Source organism: Diachasmimorpha longicaudata, chromosome 3, assembly GCF_034640455.1.
Source record: "Diachasmimorpha longicaudata isolate KC_UGA_2023 chromosome 3, iyDiaLong2, whole genome shotgun sequence".
Lineage (NCBI taxonomy): Eukaryota > Metazoa > Arthropoda > Insecta > Hymenoptera > Braconidae > Diachasmimorpha > Diachasmimorpha longicaudata.
In genome coordinates, this window is record NC_087227.1 from 9,921,662 (window position 1) to 9,942,180 (window position 20,519).

The following is a 20,519-nucleotide window of genomic DNA, read 5'->3' on the forward strand; positions in this document are numbered from 1 at the left end:
ATCTAGTCAGACAAAATTTTGGAGTCAATTCGTATTTGTCGCAGTAACATCCAGATGAAAAATGCAATATATTATAATTTCCTCCTGAGATACTGCCCTCATCTCCAGCATATTGATGCCATCACGTGCATTTTCTACCCACGAATCAGCAAAATTTTCCCCACAAAAAAAACATTGCTCACGTGTGAAGAATGCACGTAAACAATTTATTGATCCGGCCCCCGACCATGAAGAGCCCAATAACCAATAAGGATAAATTTTTCAGTTTTATTCTCCCCAATTCACTTTTATCACGGTACAGTTGGCTTCCAGGAACCATCAGGGGTCAGAGTATTCCAAAACCTCTTGAATGCGTTTAGCACAATTTCAAGTCCACGTGTTATTTTCATTGGTTCGTTCGCCACTGGGGGGAATCATTTTTTTTAGTGACTGGCCAAGGGGGAGGGGACATCAGAGTGCACTTCCTGCGCATCCAAGGATGAGCAAAGTTTCAGAGTCCCGTGTAATTGGGGTCCTGCGGATTCCCCTGTTTGCCAATGTGGTGGGGGTTGCCCTATGTAAGCCCTCGGACGAACGGGGTCCAGCCCATCCAGCATCAAGAGACCAGCCAAGGTCGAGCGTAGTCATTCGCGAAATTTTCCCTTTGACGGTTGGAATTAACGTGATATTTGTCTAATCGAGTTTATTCATTATTTCTATTGACTTTCTCATCGAGAAATGAAAATTCTAATATTGTTATTGGCGTTGGCGGTGGGTTTGGAGGCCGCTAGAACAGGAAGAGGCAGAGGAAGAGGAAGAGTGCGATATGGGGGCAGACAGCTACCCTTTTCCAATCAGCCTGAGAGTGAGTTTAATTAAAACATTTACTTCGTTTCGTTAAAACTTTGTCATTGATAATTTTTCTGTCAATAGTTTGATCGATAATGAATTTCCGGTCCTTCGAAAATCGGGACATATTCATTCATTAATAAATTTAAGGTATAATTATTGGCGAATGTTTAACTCAAAATAGTTACGATGGGGAAGAGTAACTTTGGGTGGGGTAATACGACTTCAGACGATAATAAAAATAGAAATATATTGCTAATGAGTTCGATTTGAATCGTCAAGAGAGGATATCGCTGCGGGAATTATCGCTAGGTCGTATTTATAATCCGAAATCGTAAACACATGAAATATCGATTAATTATCGGTGGATATAATAAACCGAAGGTAAGTTCTCCCTTATTAAAGCCACCTGAAACCACTTTAAGCAAAGACAACTTATTCGTTGATAATTTCCACACACAGTTCAGAATTGATAAATAACATTTAACATGTTCTTTCCCATTCGATAACTCATATTTTACCTTCAATTACGACGCTCCCCCTACAGCAGGTAAATTCGCCGGTTCATAGAGGCACGCTACTTGTATTAATTAATAAAAATAAATTGCAACCATTCGCGCACATTTAAATTAACACATAATTACAATGGAATTAATTGCAACCTCTCGTTGGTATTCTAATTAACACCAAATTACAATGTAAAATTTCTTGCGATCAAGAATTTATAGCATCGCGAGGCCACAAATACTTGTCTTGAGTATATAAATCACAGGTCTCGACGCTGAGGAAAGATAATTTCGCGTCGTGTAATATAACTACAGGTGATAATACAAATAAAGCTGCCTTATTTAAACATGTAAACCCCCAAAATATCGGACACTATGTCAAAGATAAATTATCCGTAGATCAGATGTCAATACCACTGCCAATAATTATAGTAATTTAATCAGTCAAAAGTCTCAAATATTTTTTTTATTGTACAAACAGCATCAGTAACCGAAAATACGTGGGACCGAGCGGACATTCAGAAACTGGACCCACGCACCGAATCATGGCAGACTGATTTAGAGACAGATAGTGTTGCATTGACAAATCCGGTGGAGACAGTTCCGCCAACGGAGTCATTTATCCCGAATGGGGCACGACAGTATCCGGGCTTTCCGGGTGGTGACGGAGAATTTCCACAGCCTATTCCACCGCAGTTTCCATCGAATCCTAACCAGCCTGGGCAGCCTGGACAGGGGGGACAGCCAGGAGTGCCTGGGCAGCCTGGATTGCCAGGCCAAGGATGGCAGCCGGGACAACCTGGGCAACCTGGACAGTCTGGACAGCAGCCAGGATTTCCTGGACAACCTGGACAACCCGGGCAACCTGGACAGCAGCCAGGATTTCCTGGACAACCCGGCCAGCCAGGATTTCCCGGACAGCCTGGCCAGCCAGGATTCCCTGGACAGCCTGGTCAGCCAGGATTTCCAGGACAGCCTGGTCAGCCAGGTATTCCTGGACAGCAGCCAGGATTTCCCGGACAGCCTGGACAGCCTGGACAACCGGGGCAGCCAGGATTCCCTGGACAGCCTGGGCAACCTGGACAGCCAGGAATTCCTGGACAACCCGGGCAACCTTCACAACCGGGGATCCCCGGACAGCCAGGCCAACCTGGACAAGAATGGCAACAGCCTGGACAGCCAGGAATTCCCGGACAGCCTTCATTACCAGGACAGGGTGGACAACAGCCAGGGATCCCTGGACAACCGGGTCAGCCTGGCCAGCCCGGACAAGGATGGCAACAACCTGGACAACCTGGACAGCCCGGGCAACCTGGACAACCTGGTCAGGGTGGACAGCAGCCAGGAATTCCTGGACAACCGGGTCAACCTGGCCTGCCAGGACAAGGATGGCAACAACCTGGACAACCCGGACAGCCTGGGCAACCCGGACAACCTGGTCAGGGTGGACAGCAGCCAGGAATTCCAGGACAACCAGGCCAGCCTGGACAACCAGGCCAGCCTGGACAACCCGGTCGTCCAGACAGACCTCAACGTCCGATTCCCGCTCCCGGTTGTCCCGCAGCTCGCGGCCAATTTCCAAGCCCAAAAAGCTGTTCGATCTATCTGAATTGCTGGGACGAGACTGTAATTGAACAGGAGTGCCCCAACAATCTTCTATTCAACGAGAAGGTCGGGTACTGCGACTTTGAGCAAAACGTCAACTGTGGAAATAGACCTGGACCTACACCAAGTAAGTCTATCCCACTTCAAAGACCCATCCACCGCCTACACAACGTGTTTCGCGTCGGGAATATCGATTCAGTAATTCAGTATGATATATTAGTGCCGGCCAGTGAAAAATGATGATGGAGTAGCTTGTAGTGCCATCAATAAGTCTGTACCTCTTATTTCACTCTGAACATGTTGTATTGGCTTTAAGTACGCTTGTAACTATAACTAACAATGTTTAGATAGCACCTTTCAGTCCAATGAAAATCGTGAATAATTTTCAATTGAAATCCTTGAGATATCTTCATGGAGGATCATTGACACGCTCCTACGCACCTTGGGCGAGGCTAAAAATTATAATTGATTTATTGGATAAATCGATCCGATAATCCTATATTAACCGATTTTTATATTAAGCCCTGCGTTCGCAACATGTTTGACTGCCTATTAAAAAGAACCACGACAAGATCGATCCTCGCGATTAGCCGGTGATTCATTATGCATGCGGGTTTGACCGAGCTGCAGAATCAAATACCAGATACAAATAAAAAATATTGGTGAAGGAAAAAAAAATGAGAGAAAGAGAAATTGCCTTTATAATTCGCCGGTAAAAAATCATTTCACTTGATTTATATGGCCCACTGTTGCTTAAACTGATTGTACTTACGATTAATCACCGGGGAGATATAACGTATGCCACGTTTTCTCAGAACCACCACTGGCACCGGGTTCCCGCAGATGTCCAGATCCAAGCGGCCGCTACAGAAGCCCAACAAACTGTTCAGAATTCTACGTGTGTCTCTCTGGCAGTCCAATCAAGTTCAACTGTCCTCAAGGACTTGTCTACAATGACGTGAGTTCCAAAATTCATCTTGAATATAATGTACCAGGCTTTGTGGTCATGGATCATTGAAATTCTGGTGCGTTGGTGGTGGAGTCTTTTCGTTTTAACATGTTTCGAATACCACATTTATCGGGGCTGATCCAAAACCCGTTGAATCAGTTGTGGGATGGGGAAAAAAATATTGGAGGTATGCGTGGGGAGTCAGGAATATTACGCGTGAACAAAATGCGCAGATGTGTTTTAAAAGATCTTGAGAGATTTTAAAGTGAAATAGTTTTCTGGGAATTCCGGAGGGAATTCCAATGACTAGAGAGTACTAATAAGTAAAGTCTATGGATGTTGCATTGTCCCGAGTCTATTGTGTCGGGAGTCAATAAATTTAAACATTTTATATGAAAATACAAGTTCAATAGCTCAGTAGCACTTGAACATAATTGTATCCAAAGAAATAATTTAATAAATAATTTTTTCAGGCCTTCGGGGTTTGCGATTACCCTTATAACGTAGATTGTCAAGGAGCTGCCACCCCCAGACCCCCTCCGGCAGTAACCCCCGAGCCAGAAATCCCCATTGGAGGTTCGTCTGGAGTTTCCAATCCAGGTGGGTCCTCACCAGGAGGTGCAAGCCCAGGAGGATCTTCTCCAGGAGGTTCCAATCCAGGCTCCCCAGGCTCTCCCCAGCCTCCCGACCAGTCTCGCCCCCAACCGCCCGCCGTCACCTTCCCACCAGGTCCCTACCCCCAGCCCCAATGGGGCTTCCGAACCCAGCCTGATCCCTGGCATCAACGTCCCACTGCGAGTCAAATTGAACTGGAGAACCAACAGACCCTCTACAATGATCCCAGTGCCCTGGAGGGCTCGACTGAGGCACCTACTGTGATCAATCCATGGGGTACCATGCACACCATCCCCGCGGAGCTGATGAAGCTACCATGTGAGACAGGGAAAGTACATCGACTTGATGAAGCTTGCACCAGTGTCGTTGTCTGTAAAAACAGCCGACCTCAGCTGATTCAGTGCGATGAGGGTCTGAGCTATGACAGACCGTCCGACTCCTGCAGACACTTCACCTTAGCTAAATGGTAAAAATATTTTTTCATGTCAATTTTTTTTTGTATCAAAGTATTAAGCAATTAGGGAAAGCAATAATCCGAAATATAATTTCCTTTTCAGCTAAAATTCATCTAGATTCGAATCATCCGCTTGCCGCCATCCTCCAACACTCTAGACATATATCTTAGTGAATATAGTATTAAGTCTATAATTAATAATTTAAATTTCACCCTCAACCGCGAGTCACTCTTCTGCAGTTGGTAAACAAGAGATCGCGAGGATATTTCGTGACTGTTCCACGAGGGAACAGCACCGAGCGGAGTTGCCATTTTGCTTAAGTAGAAAAGGCCCCTGTTCCGCAGCAAGTAGAGCAAGACAAATGGGCCACGTGTCTGACCAAAAAGGACAATGAAATTTTTAGAAATCATCACGATTACCTCCTGGAACAGGAATTGTCTCTTCACTACTGACTGGAACCACACATTCTCTATTTTGAATTCGTTTCTGTGTCACTTTCCCTTTCATCCTAGCTGGAAACGACTTTTATAGTCGATGAGAATTCTTTGAATAAAAATATTACAAATTTAATATTTCTGTCGTCTCCATTAAAACCCATCCAATCAACAAGTATTCACAACAATTTTTTCTTCACAGCAAACCAGTAAAAAGCAATTTAAACATATTATTCGCATGATTTATTTACTTACTTAATGTTGTACGTGTGTTCAATCTTTGATTGCACGTATTTAATAACCGTGATTGCATTCACTCGATTCAAATGGATTCAGAATAAATTTTTAACCGATTATTTCACCACGACGTGAAGATGCAATTCCACTTTACAATTTTTACCCTCTACTAATTGATGGAATTGGATGCAACGGTGCATCGACGATTGAGAAAGCCATTGAACGCACCTGGAAAGTTCAAGGCGTGGTATATCCACTCCATACAATTTGAATAAAAATCATCATGAAAGCAGTAAGACCAGAAGTATCTTTAACACTTAGCTTGTGCAATTTTCAGGAATTTATGTGTAATAATCAGTGAATATCAAGTACTGAAATACACCAGTAGAAAAAAAGTTTCTAATATTTCACCTAAATTTCATTTTTATTCCCCTTCAGTTCCTCCTATTATTCATATTCCACAAAAAATGAAACCCACTAAGTTCGAAATTAGAAATTTTTTTTCTTCAACCAGTGGAGTAAAAGTCCACGCAGAAAAATTCATCGGCCAATTGGTAAAACACTTTGAACAACAATACCTCCATCATGAAAAATAAAATCCCCTTTAACGAGCCCATTATGGCTTCCACGAACGTAAAGATAAATTCGTCTATCATCGTTATGCAAAGTTCCGGCTTCCGTAATTCAATTTCTAATATTTTCATAATGGACGATTAAATTTTCGTTCGTCACTACTTTCCAATATCTCAAAGCCAACTCCCCGCGAACAACAGTGGAGTCACAAATTTTCACATTAAGAAAAAAAAGTAGTGCGTAGGTTTTAAAACCAATATCATAATGTATGTTCCCCCCTGTGATCGAGGGAAAGAGTGAAATGCCCCCATGAGTTCTTGTATTACGAGAGTCTCGAGCGAAAGTTGGGCGTTGGACAGTTACGAAAAATAAAGAAATAAGAGATGTTGAGGAGAAAGAATTGAATATTCTCATTGGCCTAGAGATCCGACCTCTACGAAACCAAAGGCCAGGGGGGTGTGGTGGAAAGGGTGTCAGAGGGGGTAAAAAATTGAATTTTAATCTCCCCCAAAGTGCCTCCAACTGATGAGTCCTGGCATCACCACAACTCCATTGAAAAATACTGATGAATTATGTAAACATAAAGTGAGAGTGGTTAGAAGGTAATCGGAGGATGTCTCAAAACAGACGAAAGGCCGTCCTTTGTCCTCGTGTCTCTCCCTGGAGGGAGTTCAGTGACCTGGCGAGTCTCTATTAACTACGAGTCGTGACATGGGTGCGACGCTGGAAAAATGTCAGCCGAATGGTTCTAGAGTAGTTTTATTCCTGACAGAAGGACTGAGACAACAAAAATTCAATAAAAAAACATTTTATCCAGGGAATTTCCACTGGAGTATTTCCCACAGGACTTCCTGCAGGAAATGTATCAGCGGAAAAATGTGACCATATCAGGAACCTCTCCCGTATCGCAATAAAATTTCTCAATCATTAATGACCCATAAATCAACGCGGGTTTTTTATTCCCCAGTGAATCCAGTGAATCTAAATGTCCGTAAACGGTAGAATAGAAAAATGGTAGGAAACAATGGGAAGGAGATTCAACACAGTAGGCGTCCCCACAGGCAGTGTCTTCTCTCTTTATATTTCTAGCTTTCCTCAGGAACATATCGACTCTTCGGTAAAGACAAAAAGTACAACATAAATATCGCCTCTGTGTCACGTGCTAGAAATGCAGTTAGACAGCCCACACGTTCAGTTGTTGCCCACGAGTTGACTGGTGACAAAATCATAAACAATGCACGTGTAATCGATATCAATTCATGGGGAATTTCCGTGGTATGTGGAGAAGTTGTTGTCAAGAGCAATAATCAAGAAATTTAAAAAAATCGAGAACTCTAGGCCAAGGAAATCAATCACAAAAAATATGAATAAAATAATTTCAATAAAAAAAAATCGAATGCTATTGAGTTCTTCGGAAAAAGATTTTTTTTTAGGGAAATTTTTGCAGATTAGAATTTCCTAAAATAAAAAAATGATGAATCAATTTAGTGATGACCTCGTCGATGAAAATTCATCAGCAAATGGGCATTGTTCAGCCTACTTAAAACTGTCTGAGGGTGGTGGATAGTAACTAGGTCACCTTGCCGGAGGTTTTGCAATGCACCAGGGGGCATATACAAGTTCTAAGGAACTCTACATACCTTGGGGGCACCACCCGTGAGGCCCTGTACGTTGAAACGTCGAATTAAAAGGCACAAAAAATCACATCGCGAAGAAACGAAGTTTATATTTACCCAGAGGTGACTCGAGGAAGGTCCTGAGAATCCGGTTTGGGAAAAATAACGAGGGAGGGGCGGGAAGGAGGGAATTCTCGGAACTGGCTAATGATTCTGGATGCGCCAACTGCACTTTTAAAAGATAAGAGGCTGCGACTTTTAGTTTAATTATTATCATTTCTTTTATCGACGCCATCCGAAGGTAATTGAATGTTTCAATTTTCGTAATGATGAAATCATCTTCAGGTAATTATTCATTGACACGAATATTCGCTGATAAATGAATATTTTGCTCTCACAAATTAATAATGCAAAGCCCCAAGTGCTCAGTGGGAAGATTTAAGCTGCAATTAATTTTAAAAAATATGGAAAACATAAATCTGTTATGTGAAAATTAATAAAATACGATACGAAACGATTTTTGGAAGCGATTCTGAAATTTCTTTTTCAAGAAAAATTATAAATTAAAATGACTGCACCATAATTTACGAATTTTGTCGCTGACGTGTGTAATAAAAAAGTCTAACCCTTTGAAATGGCGCATGATTGTCTACACACCCGGTCATTTATCAAGATGTTTAATCGTCTGAATTGTCGATTAAATTGTTTGAAGAGTATTCGTGGGATAAAAAATTTATTGTGAATGGAGCGTTGATAAAGGAGACTCTAATCGTCGAAAGTAAAAATTCACGAATCATCGCAGTTATAAAAATTAATCCCATCGCCAAAAATTAACAGACGACACTACGAAATGATTTTTGGGAGCGAATTTTCACTTCTAAAGATAATTAGAAATGAAACCGACTGCATCGTAATTTATGAATTTTTTCCGTCACTCGTGTAATAAAAAGCGTTGGAGTCTTTGAAATTACGCAAGATTGTCTATATAATCGTTCAAGTCTGCGTTAAGGTTAAACTCCAGTGACATTTTGGATGACTTTCACTGGTAGTTTCGAGTCCCGGTAACTTTATAACTGATATCCAACGCAACTACGAGATCTGCTTTCTTCGTTATTTTAATTTTGACAGATAAAGCCAATGGGTGCGGTCGAACTATGGGTTACCTCGCCCGACAGATCTCACTGGACTGTAATTCCTCAATTATAAAGTGGTGCGAATCACCCGCTGGTCATCCGGTTGGCCGTGACATAAATATCGGAGGAGCGAAAATGTCGAGGATGCGGGGGGGAAAAAAAAACATTTTATATTGAGGCCCCAAAGAGCCGCTGGTGGTGCAGCTATAATCGGATCGTATCCCTGGGACTTGAGATTACGCGAGAGCGAAAGTATATTATGGCGTTGGACGAAGAAGTGAGACCCCAGTCGATGCGATCCGGGAATGCGACGTCCGCTTCGAGGTCATCCCCCCGGTCGTTTTAGATGGCTCGAATGTTCCCCTGGATTCGAGAAGGACGTAGACATATTCACCAACTACCTTTCTTTTTTATGCCACTAGCGCGTGAAAATGAGTACAAATGAATTTTCCATTATTTTTCCTTTTTAGTTCAGTTTCCAGGAAAATTGCCGCAAAACTGACCAGTAATTTCTCTCTCATTCTCAACATTTATCACATTGATTTTCACTTCGTTATGATACGCGGAATGCAATGTGTTTGTCCAATAAACAATTAATGAACTGAGCCTGAGCGGTTCCAATAATGAAAATTTTCCACGTGTTTCGTGTGCGGCATTAGAATCGAGGCGCAGAGTATCTAGGGTGCAGTTAAAGTCCTGAAGCGGTTATCCTTGGACGTCGATGCCGCATTCCGGTTCCCTATGCATCTCACAAGACTTTTTTTCTCTTACTCACCGAACCTAATACTCCTGTTTACCGTTGCTCGAGGCTTCCATTTCCCTCAATGCGATTCTATCCGACGACGGTTGAAGACCGATGAGGGTCTCATTGAAATTCCTCTGAGTAAGAGTACCACTGGATTGTCCGTTATGTAAAAATAAAATATTGTTAAATCGCAGTAATAGTGGTGGAAGATTTTCGAGTGGTGAATGCTTACGCTGGGTCATCGTGGCCTCCGGATTTGGAACGGAACCGACAGACTTCTCTGCACATTTCGTACAGAGAATGAAAAATTTGGAAATTGAGTGTTTTGTTCTATTTTTGAAACCATTTCGTAGGTCCGGGATTGCCTAAACAGCCAAAGGGTCGGAAGGATTTTTATTTTGTTAATTTATCTTTTCAACCCTCTTCTTCTTTCTCTCTTTCTCTCGCGGTTCTTCATCAGCTTTGGTAACCCTTGGACGTGAGGCCCTATCCTGTCCCCTTCTTCAGCCAATAGACTGCACCATCAACTGAATTTTCCCTCCTCTTGACAATGAAACGGTCCAAGGATCAACGATTCAGGTTGCAACCTTGCGATTCTCAGCAAAAGGAACGAGAAAAAAATTGGGCGACGTTTAAGAGTCGTCGCGCACACGTTGACAACAAAAGAGAAAAAAAAAAGGCCCATTGAAACAGCGTTCGAGGCGTGAATACGCGGAATAAATTGACAAGGACACACGGAGAGAGAGCTCTCGACTAAAACGAGTAAGATTAACGGCTTTTAAATATTTAAGATTCACTTGATTTTACCCTGATTTGTATTGCGATCATGGGGAGGAGTTGACGCTAAATCGAGGGGGCATTCCCTCACTTTCTACAATTCGAATCAAATTTCGTTTCTCTAATGAATAAATTGATAAAACAGGAAAATTCCACTGTTCAATTTTCTTATAACGGCAATAAACTCCCGATTGTCCTCTAGCCTCACTCTTTAAAAATTAATGAATGTAAAAATGTGAAAATTGTGAAGAATAATTTTTTCACAACTTCATTTATCCTTCATGAAGAAACTTCCGTTCTGAGAAAAAGAATGCACGTGTATTACGTGCCCCAATGACTGACCGAAGAGCCTCATTGGCATTCGTCTGAGTGAATCCCACCCGAGGCGCCTTATGGAAACAATCTAAAGTGTCAACAACCCCGTTGCCTCCTTGGTCACGATTTGAAACCACTGCATCAATCATCATAATAGTCTTTTCCCCCTTTCATTCCCCCACCGAACCCCGCCGCCACCATCATCACCAAAAAGGCATTCATCATATTGTCCTCCGCCTCCATCAGTTTTCCACCTTTAGAGTACCACCTCAATACACTTAGGATGCTGTACGGTACACAACGACTTCGTCACTTTCACTCGATTCAAATCCAGGCGAAGATAAAAACCGTTGCATTACTCCTTGTTGTGTAGAAAATGGTGAGGGTTCGCTCGAGGTTTCGAGGCAGATAGAAGAAGTAGTCGAGGACGCCGGAGATGCGCCGTGGATTCCTACATTTTTTTTTCTCTTCACTATTGCACAATCCGGCATCTAGACATTACGTTATGTCGCGCACCAGTAGAGTCGCGATAACCGATTACAGTTTACTTTTTTATGGATTTTATTTACGGGTAATTAGTGGATTTTTCTCGTTTCTCAAGGAGCTTCGGTTCGATACTCGATATTTTTTTGTGAGAGAGGATTTTGTGAGCGAGGAAAGGGTACATTGGGCTCGCCAACATTGAAGTGACATAGAATTAATTAAATTACTAAATAATTTGCGGTGAATTATTAAAAAAATATAAGCTGCACTGACCGAAGAATTTTCCAGTTATTTTTATCTCACAGATCTCGATTAAACAAATAATATTCTCGATCCAATCGACTTCAATCCTCAAAGGCGATAGCTATCTCTGATGTTATGACATGTTCCCAGCAGTCTCACTGTGAAAAGTTTATTTCTGCACTTCATAAAATAGTAAACTTCCTCAGCCATCCAATAACCCACTTCTGATCGATTATTAACATTACTTTCTCGACCGATTCAGTTTTCCCTTAACAACAAATTTTACAGCATCAATGCATCCGTAATGCCTCGAAAGTCGAGAAGATTTCCAATAGAAAATTCCGCCAACAAACCGCGCTCAATCCTTCGCAATTTCATCCTCGCTCGTATTCAATAAACCAAGCGAACCAAACCGACAATAAAAATCATTAATCTTGTTATCCAACTCTTTTCACCGAGACATATCCAATAAATAATTTCATTGTGCGTCCTTGGTGCAGTGACTTCTCTCATTATTCAGGAATTTCTGAATAATTCATCGGAAAAATTGTCTAAACAAATGACATGTTAATGCTCCACGATCTAATCACATCCACACTTATCATAATTATCGATTGAAATTCATCTAAACTGCAGTGATACCGTTACAACCCGGAAACGAATGATTATTCGGGTACTGTTTTACTTCCGGCTGAGACACCTGTCCTCAAGCCCCTAGAGGTGCAGTTCGTTTCATAAAACTAAAATGTGACAGACGTGTCTCTCCGGGCTTACGGGATTGCTCAGTCTGAATTTGTCCACTTCCAAAATCAATTTGACATTCCTATCTGTCCTATCGCACGTGACGATGGTGTCGGTACTTCTAAGTGACTTTTGGAGGCTCCCAAAAGACCATGACAGTTAATTTTTTGGGACGAGGACTCTCCGATGATCTCGAGTGTTATTTAACTGAATGATTTTAATATCGAGATTATTTATCGTTATGTATCGTGAGTAGGAAGGGCAGGATATTTAACATGCTGATCATTCACGTGAGGAATTATTCAGGAAAACTGGATCGTCGAGGCACGAGTGTAAGCGAGAAAGTTATCCGTTGTCGCTGAAAGTCCAGAAACTGGCATGTTCGCATATATTAAAATGCTTCTTACTTTATGAGTCCGGTGGTTTGCTTCGCGGCCTTGGTTTTTACAAACCGGGGACAAATGTCTCTCATTCTCACTCACAATTCATGACGGAAGTTGGATTAATCATTCAACCGCAAAAGGTTGATGCTGTTGAGCAGCGATGATGATGGGAGTGATACGATGTGATCAATTCGTTGTTGTTTCATTGGAGATCTTACTGTAACATAATATACACTATTACACCCCTTTGATGTTACCGCTCATATTACCCCGCAGAGAGTGATGGCGAACAATGTATGCAAAAATAGGTTGAAGATATTTTTTTTGAAGAACAAACGTAGAGAACAGAAAATATCATCTCACTTGTTACGACAGTTGAATTCTTTTAATTGTTTGAAGGATTGTTCAGTTATTTTTTTAAATACGAAGTGCTCAATGAAATTGTCCCCTTCATTTAATAAGGTGATACGTGTACCCGAGAGAATTGACTTTTATTTTCAATTCTCAAGGGGAGCATTGGACGAGTGGCAAACAGGAACTTGGTAATTCGCGACGCGTGATATTTCGCAGTTGGTGACGAGACGTTTGAGAAAAGTGCCGACCTTCGAGATGGCTTTTCTCGAGGTGATACTTATCGCTGAGTACTTGAGTTTAATATTCATTGATTCGACGAAATTATGAATGAAAGGCGAATGGTTAAAACGCATTTTCGGGTGAGAGAGAAAATATAAATTGAGTGATGAAATATTCCCCTGGTTTCTCGAGTATTCGATTATACAGTGGGAAAATGGGAATTTAATGACTTTATATGAGGTATAAATTTTGAATGAAAATGAAATACTGAATGTGGAAGGGGGATCGCAATGTCATCAAGGTACTTCGTATGTTTATAGGACATTTAACCGTGTTTTTATGAACATTATCAACTGTTTAATACGCGCAGATAACTGCGGAGAGATTGATGAAACGCGTCTGACTTTTATTTTAGGTGATAATGGCAACAAGAGGTTTGGATGACTTCTCACTTTTTAATGTGGGATATCGCAAAGTAAAATGTGTCAGTAGTAAATCAATCAAAGTGCGAGTTTATAAAAAAACCTAAAAAGTATAAATAGCTTTAAAAAGCAAAACTTGCCGGCTCTCTTCTTTATTTTCCAACAACTCTCGTTATTTATTCATGAGATCGATAGATTGCAAGGACAATGAAGTTCTCAATTTTTTCGTGTTCAATTCTTCTTCAGGTGATTTAATTGATTCAGAGGCGGAATAAAAATTGAATAGTTCATGGAATTGTGGGGCAATGGTACTTGAGTTTGATATTCATTCATTTAACGAAATTGTAAATGAAAGGAGAATGGTTATATTTGACATTTTGGGTTGAGAGGAATAAAATGTGCATCGAGTGATGAAATATTCCCCTGGTTCCTTCTTCTCTCGATGAGTTGAGGGGAAAATTGGAAATTAATGGCAAATGACGTATGTGGATTTTTCCTTTCACGAAAAAAGGGTCAATGGAAAATAAACTAAAGTATTAGTTGATGATAAAGCCGAAAAGTCTAAATGTGCATAAAACTGAATAAAACATTCAGTTATTCATGAGACAAAAACAAAAAAAATTCAAAGACATAAAGAAATTTAAAAATAGCAGAGTTTATGAAATGGTGTCATAATCATCCACCTACACAGACTAGGTTTTTTGACATCGTTGAAATCTCTGAAAGGAATATCATGAATGAGCCGAATTCCGCGCTCATGGCGAAGTAAAAAATGTATCGAAAATGATGCAAGATTCTATGGCATTTAACTCTCCCAATTTTGAATTATTGACCATTGAAACTGATCCATTTAGCCCTGCTTTCTCTCACAAAAATACTCATTTTCAAGGCTATTACACAGGAAGGTACAGGACCAATTTTGTTATAATTGAGGCGTAAAAAGAGTGAAGCAGATTTAATAATTATTTTTTGAGATACTGATAGGTGAAATTTGACAGGTCGTTTCCATCACACCCAAAATCCGGTAGACATTTGATAGAATTCACTCTTAATTAATTCGACATTTTATTCTCCCAGGAATGAAAAAAATAAATAGAAAAGTCGATTTCTCTGTGAATTTAATTGGATTTTTATGAGAATTCTATTGGAATTCTATCAGAAATGCTTCATAAATCGTCTGATTTTTTAAATTTAATTTTCGAATTTTCTAACACATAAAATCCCACCAAAAAGAGTTGACAAAATTATGTTCAGAGAATTTTATAAGAAAAATGTGAAGGTAATAATAATTTCCAAAACCAATCAATGCAAATAAGACCGTAGAATTAATTACTGAAAATCTAAAAGTTCTCCAATAGAAATTCGAGTGAATTTCTCAGAGAAAGCGCTGGGTTTCCCTCTTTAATTCCAAAAAACAAATCCAGTGTTAAACAAAATCTCTCAGAATGTCTTCAGAATTCTATAATAATCTCACGACTCCTGAGGTTGCGTCAGACATCTATTTTTGTAAAAATTTTAAAAAGCGATACCTAAAAAACTGACATTTCAATTCAGCGATGGCCCACAGGTTGAATCTGCGAAGAACTCGTTTGCGAATCCAGTAATCCGCTGAAGAATAAAAATTCCTCGTCGTTTAGTCCTCTTGACAAAGTCCAGACGGAGGCCCTAAAAATGGCGATAAGAAATCCAAATTTAATATGGTTTTATTTTTTGTAATTCTAAAGGTTGGCATGTGGATAAACGCAACCGTCCTTAAGATATTTAACCTCTTGTCTTACGAAACAGAAGGTTGATATTTTTTTCGATAGACCTTGTCCGTTAAAAGGTTGACTATTTCCCTGAAGCCACGCGGTAGCAAGTAGTTACGGCCCTCCGTCTGTCACAACATCGGGAAATTCTTAAGGACCTGTTCAATATTTGATCATCAATGGAGCAAAAAAGGATCCGCCACATGTCTGACATCGGATGGGCTTTAACCCCTGCCAATGATGGTTTCAATTCTTTTTTTTCTACTCGACATGCTCTGTATGCTTTCTATATTTGACTATGATTATGTACCATTACTTTAAATGCCTTCAGACCGTGTAAAGGGAGTGTCTTTAGTATGTAAACTCCCTGGGGCTCGTACACTGAATAAAATAAAAAACCAACAAATAAATAATACATAGAAAATGCTCGTAATATTTAAAAACTGTCATTTTCAATGACTTCATTAATCTCTACCAGTTCAAGAGAACTTTCTATTTTTTTCCGGTTAAAGAAATATTTTCTAGCGATTCAAGATCGAGGATGAAAAGTTAGACCAGCGAATTTTAATTATTAAAAATCGTTTGTAAAGTCCCCAGAGCTTCGCGTTAGATCGAGCTCAACATGGAAGCTCTGTTCAGGTGAATAGAAAACGATTTCACTTGATAAAATGTAGCCAAAGAACTTGGACATCCTCAAATAAAAAATTTCGTCAGTGCTATTTAAATGAACTCATTCATTTCATTCGAATAAGCTTCACTTCATTTAAATAAATAATTCCTCTGGGTGTGAATAATAGACGAGACTTAAGGATGGCATTTTCACAAGCCCCTCTTCTCCCCGAAGGTACATCGTTTCAGAGGTACGAAGCCATAGGGACGAAGAAGGTGGGACCCAATGGCGCTGGATAAACCTCTTCATGACGGTCTCGTCAATGCGTTCGGAAAGTCAGGAAGGGGAACGACACGTGACCAATGACTTATATAAAGCCTGAAGACCGGCAGGGCGCCAACACAGAGTTCTCCTTAACCAGGGGATAACCAGTGCCCTGATAAAAAAAAAACTAAAAGTTCCTCCGAACAGTTTCATTATTTTTGTATTATATTTTACTTTAATTTAAAAATTAGTTATCAAGAAACAAAAAATATTAATCATGAAGACGTTCATCGTTGTTGCCGCTGTCCTCGTAGCTGGTACGTAGATAAAACCAGTGAATGTGCCACATTGTGTGTGATATATTTAATAAATCGATAATCATTATGTGACATCGCCGAAGACATCGACCATTTTTTCAATTGATATCAAGTGATCGATTTTTTTTTCATCTATTTCTTCATTCGTCGTGAAATGCGGAATAAAATCGTGATGAATTGAAAATGAAAATTGTGATTTTTTTTTCATTTATTAGTAGATTTTTCTCTTTTTTTTCAATCGAGGGGAGGTATTTTTGAGATGGATTAACAGTCAATGCATCATCGAGATCATTGATACCGCGGAGTGAACGGGATGCTGGGAAGAATCCGGTACCCCGTCGGTTTGGCGAGTGAAAGTACCTCGGCGAAAGTCTTTGTGCCCCTTACATAAGACCATCCATATTCTCGATTTTATTTCCATATATTGGACACTCCCGAATGCACCCCAAACATCATTCAAAAGCCAAAAAAAACGCAAAGTCACGAATGAAACTAAAAATTATGAATCATCAACTCATCAGTAATTAATTGAATTAATTTTACTTTCAGGGTCAAGTGCACAGGACTCGTTCAAATGTCCCGATGACTTTGGATTCTACCCCCATCATATATCATGCGACAAATACTGGAAATGTGACAACAACGTTGCTGAACTCAAGACTTGCGGAAATGGTCTGGCATTTGACGCATCAGATTCGAAATTTTTGACTGAAAATTGTGATTACATTCACAATGTTGAGTGCGGAGAGAGATCGCAGTTGGAGCCACCAATTTCAACCCCACACTGTGAACGACTCTATGGAATTTTCGCTGATGATAAGAAATGTGACACGTTCTGGAACTGCTGGAACGGCGAGGCCTCCAGGTACCAGTGCAGCCCTGGACTTGCATACGATCGGGAGGCAAGGGTGTGCATGTGGGCGGACCAAGTGCCAGAATGCAGAAATGAGGGTGAGTAATATAATTTATTCAAAGTGTTTCTGAAAAAATTAAAATTCTCCTGGAAACAATGGAATATTTGTTTTTATATTTTTTTCCGTTTTTGCAAGTCTTCATTCCGCGTTGCCATTTATTTTCGCGCAATCAGCGTATCCTATTCTTCCCTTCCCCCTCCACCCCTCCCCCACGATGATTACATCAATCTTGAGAACAAAAAAATAAGTTTACTTCTCCCAAAGGAATAATTGGTTCGACGAACGCCAAAACCGATTACATAATTTCCATTTTTGGAGAAAGAAACTCCTTCTGACATTATAAATTCACCGAATGTTCCCTTCAATACGTAACAAATTAGTATTCAGATCAGATAGCGGCGATAGTGTTATTTAACACGTTTAATTCACACTTATATCCCAGGGAATGGAAAATAAATGTCTGAGTGTCGTTAGAAAGCTGGCGAAATTGACTACAGCAAACATTTTAAATTATTTTATTCACTGGTTAAACCAGACACGTGAATTTCACTTGAGAAATTATGACCCTTCAAACGTTATCGCGGCATCCACCCAAGATTTCTACAAATCTATTTTCAGCTTCAAACAAAAACATTGTATCCACACAAACTGTTCAACACTAGGAATTCAGTAATTAAAAATCATTCCTACGATTTTTTCTGCAGAAGTTGCCGGAGGTTTCAGTTGTCCAGCAGCTGGTGAAGTGGCTGGGGCATCCGGAAGTTTCTCACGTCATGCTCACCCAGACGATTGCAGAAAATACTACATCTGTCTCGAGGGAATAGCCCGCGAATACGGTTGCCCCATCGGCACAGTATTCAAGATCGGTGACTCTGACGGCAGTGGTGCCTGCGAAGACCCCGAGGACGTTCCCGGATGGTGAGTTTCCCCCGCCCATAAATATTCAATTAATCAATTAACCGTTATCTCCCTTGGGTCTAACTGTCAGCCTGCCCCCATTTGTTCATTAAACAATTGTTCATGAATCGCACGTACGCACATACATTGTAGCACAAAAAATTATGCATGACCTCATCCTGACCCCCTGTCTCGTCTGATCCACAGTGAGGATTACTATGGTGACCTGGACCTGAAGAGCATCAGGAAGAGTGAACTTCTGGCCGGTATTCAGGGCTCTGGAGAGTCGAGGGTGGCTAAACCACAGGCTAAACCCAGGCCAACGCCAGTGCCAAGACCCTCACCCAATCAAGAATAAAAAACCATCTCCCATCCTAAAGATCAAAACAACAAATTCATTCACATTCCAAAAAAAAAACCATCTCCCGGATGAGTCGAGAATTAATAACACTGGAGTGCCAAAGCTGTGAAGATTTAATTAGAAGAAAAAAAAAAACGTTCATTCTCGACTCAACATTCTTCCCTCTCCCTCTCCCCCACTTCCTCCTCACTTTATGTTTAATTTGACGATAAAACAAGACAAAATTTCGTAAAATAAAATGACAAAAAGAATAAAACTAGAAAAAAAAAATTAACTCCTGGTGTCTTGCACTGCACTCATCCTTAATTCCAGATGATACATAATTATTTAATTGCATGCTGATCCTGATTGTTGTGTTAACGAGAGTTGAGGAGTTTTAGAATTTCAACGGACGAAAAATGCAAGGAAAAATGTCACTGAGTGATCTAACACTTGTCTGTGTTCAATCGTGCTTGACAAATCACTCGTTAATTACTTTCTGTTTCTTCTATTTTTATCAAACTGAAATTACCCCAGCGAGGATTACTACGGCGATGTGGACCTGAAGGCACTGCGCAAGCTCGGCTTCAGGAAGTAATGAGACAGTGGAAAATTGAAAAAAATGAGGAAGATGTAATCAACGGGATGGAAGTGCATCAGGAAGAGTGAACTCATTAGTATTCAGGGATCTGGAGAAGCGAGGGGGGCTACACCACAGGGTGAACCCAGACAACGTCTGGGACGAAAGCTTTACCCCTTTTAAAATAAAAATCATCTCCCATCGTAAAGATAAAAAGAGCAAAAATTTTAAAAGATAACGATCGAGTGCCAAAGCTTTGAAAATTTAATGAGGAGAAAAAAAAATTAATTCTGGACTCGACATTAGCCCCACTCGTTCTCTCCAAATCCTTCTCACTTTATTTTTAATTTATCGATAGAAAAAAACAAAATTTCGTAGAATAAAATGACAAAACGAATAAAACTGGAAAAAAATCAACTCCTGATGTCTCGTACTGCACTTTTCCTTAATTTCAGACAGTGTATAATTATTTAATTGCATGCTGGTCTAATTGATGTGTTAACGAGAGTTGAGGATATAGAAATTTTAACGGATGGAAATGGAAAGAAAAATGTCGCTCACTGGGTGATCTAACACTTGTCTGTGTTCAACCGTGCTTGACAAATCGCTCGTTAATTATTTCATTTCTCCGATTTTTCTCAACCTGACTGAAACTACTCCAGCGAGGATTACTACGGCAATGTGGACCTGAAAGCGCTGCGCAAGCTCGGCTACAGGAAGTAACGATATCCATGAGATCGAGGAAAAATCGGGAAAACGTAATCAGTCCGATGGAAATGTGTCTCATCGGCAACAGCAGTAGACTACCAATAGAAAGAGAAGTTGTTTTCGAGGAGATAAATCACTGCTTCGTGTATGTGGATTATCAGTCACGCTCTCTAATTCCCCTGAAGAGTTTTTTTTGTTGATTTCATTCAATGGTGAAGTGGTTAAACGAGAAAATTCAATTTCTCCCGGACTTTACATGTTATTTTTTAGGGGATATCTTAAATATTCATACGAGATAATAATAATTCCACCACTGGACTTCTATTTACGTTTCAATCATATCAATCCTTCAGTGTAAAATTGAACAAAAAGAAAAAAATAAATAAAACAAACAGAATTTTTTTTTCATGTTGAATATTTTTTTCCATTTTCGAAAATGTCGTTTGTTCATTTCAGGAAAAATGAGAAAATTACTAAGTTTCTAGAGAATTCTCTAATTTCCGGAACA

At 40.2% G+C, this 20,519-nt stretch overlaps 2 protein-coding genes across 3 annotated transcripts; both read left to right on the forward strand.

The window, feature by feature from the left end:
• Nucleotides 1-567: 567 nt before the first annotated feature.
• Nucleotides 568-5,528, forward strand: LOC135160534 (collagen alpha-5(IV) chain-like). The gene is made up of 5 exons (XM_064117174.1): nucleotides 568-844; nucleotides 1,816-3,066; nucleotides 3,755-3,897; nucleotides 4,362-4,969; nucleotides 5,061-5,528. The coding sequence occupies exons 1-5, from the start codon at nucleotides 718-720 to the stop codon at nucleotides 5,062-5,064; spliced, it is 2,133 nt and encodes a 710-aa protein (XP_063973244.1). The 5' UTR covers nucleotides 568-717; the 3' UTR covers nucleotides 5,065-5,528.
• A 10,855-nt stretch (nucleotides 5,529-16,383) lies between these two features.
• LOC135159932 (protein obstructor-E) lies at nucleotides 16,384-19,720 on the forward strand. 2 transcript variants are annotated; one of them, XM_064115995.1, is made up of 4 exons: nucleotides 16,384-16,572; nucleotides 17,122-17,523; nucleotides 18,191-18,404; nucleotides 19,261-19,720. In XM_064115995.1, the coding sequence occupies exons 1-4, from the start codon at nucleotides 16,533-16,535 to the stop codon at nucleotides 19,319-19,321; spliced, it is 717 nt and encodes a 238-aa protein (XP_063972065.1). In that variant the 5' UTR covers nucleotides 16,384-16,532; the 3' UTR covers nucleotides 19,322-19,720. The 2 variants fall into 2 exon arrangements, with proteins under 2 accessions (XP_063972065.1, XP_063972064.1); XM_064115994.1 differs by lacking the exon at nucleotides 19,261-19,720 and adding an exon at nucleotides 18,591-19,018 and having other exon boundaries at nucleotides 16,385-16,572.
• The last annotated feature ends 799 nt before the right edge of the window (nucleotides 19,721-20,519 follow it).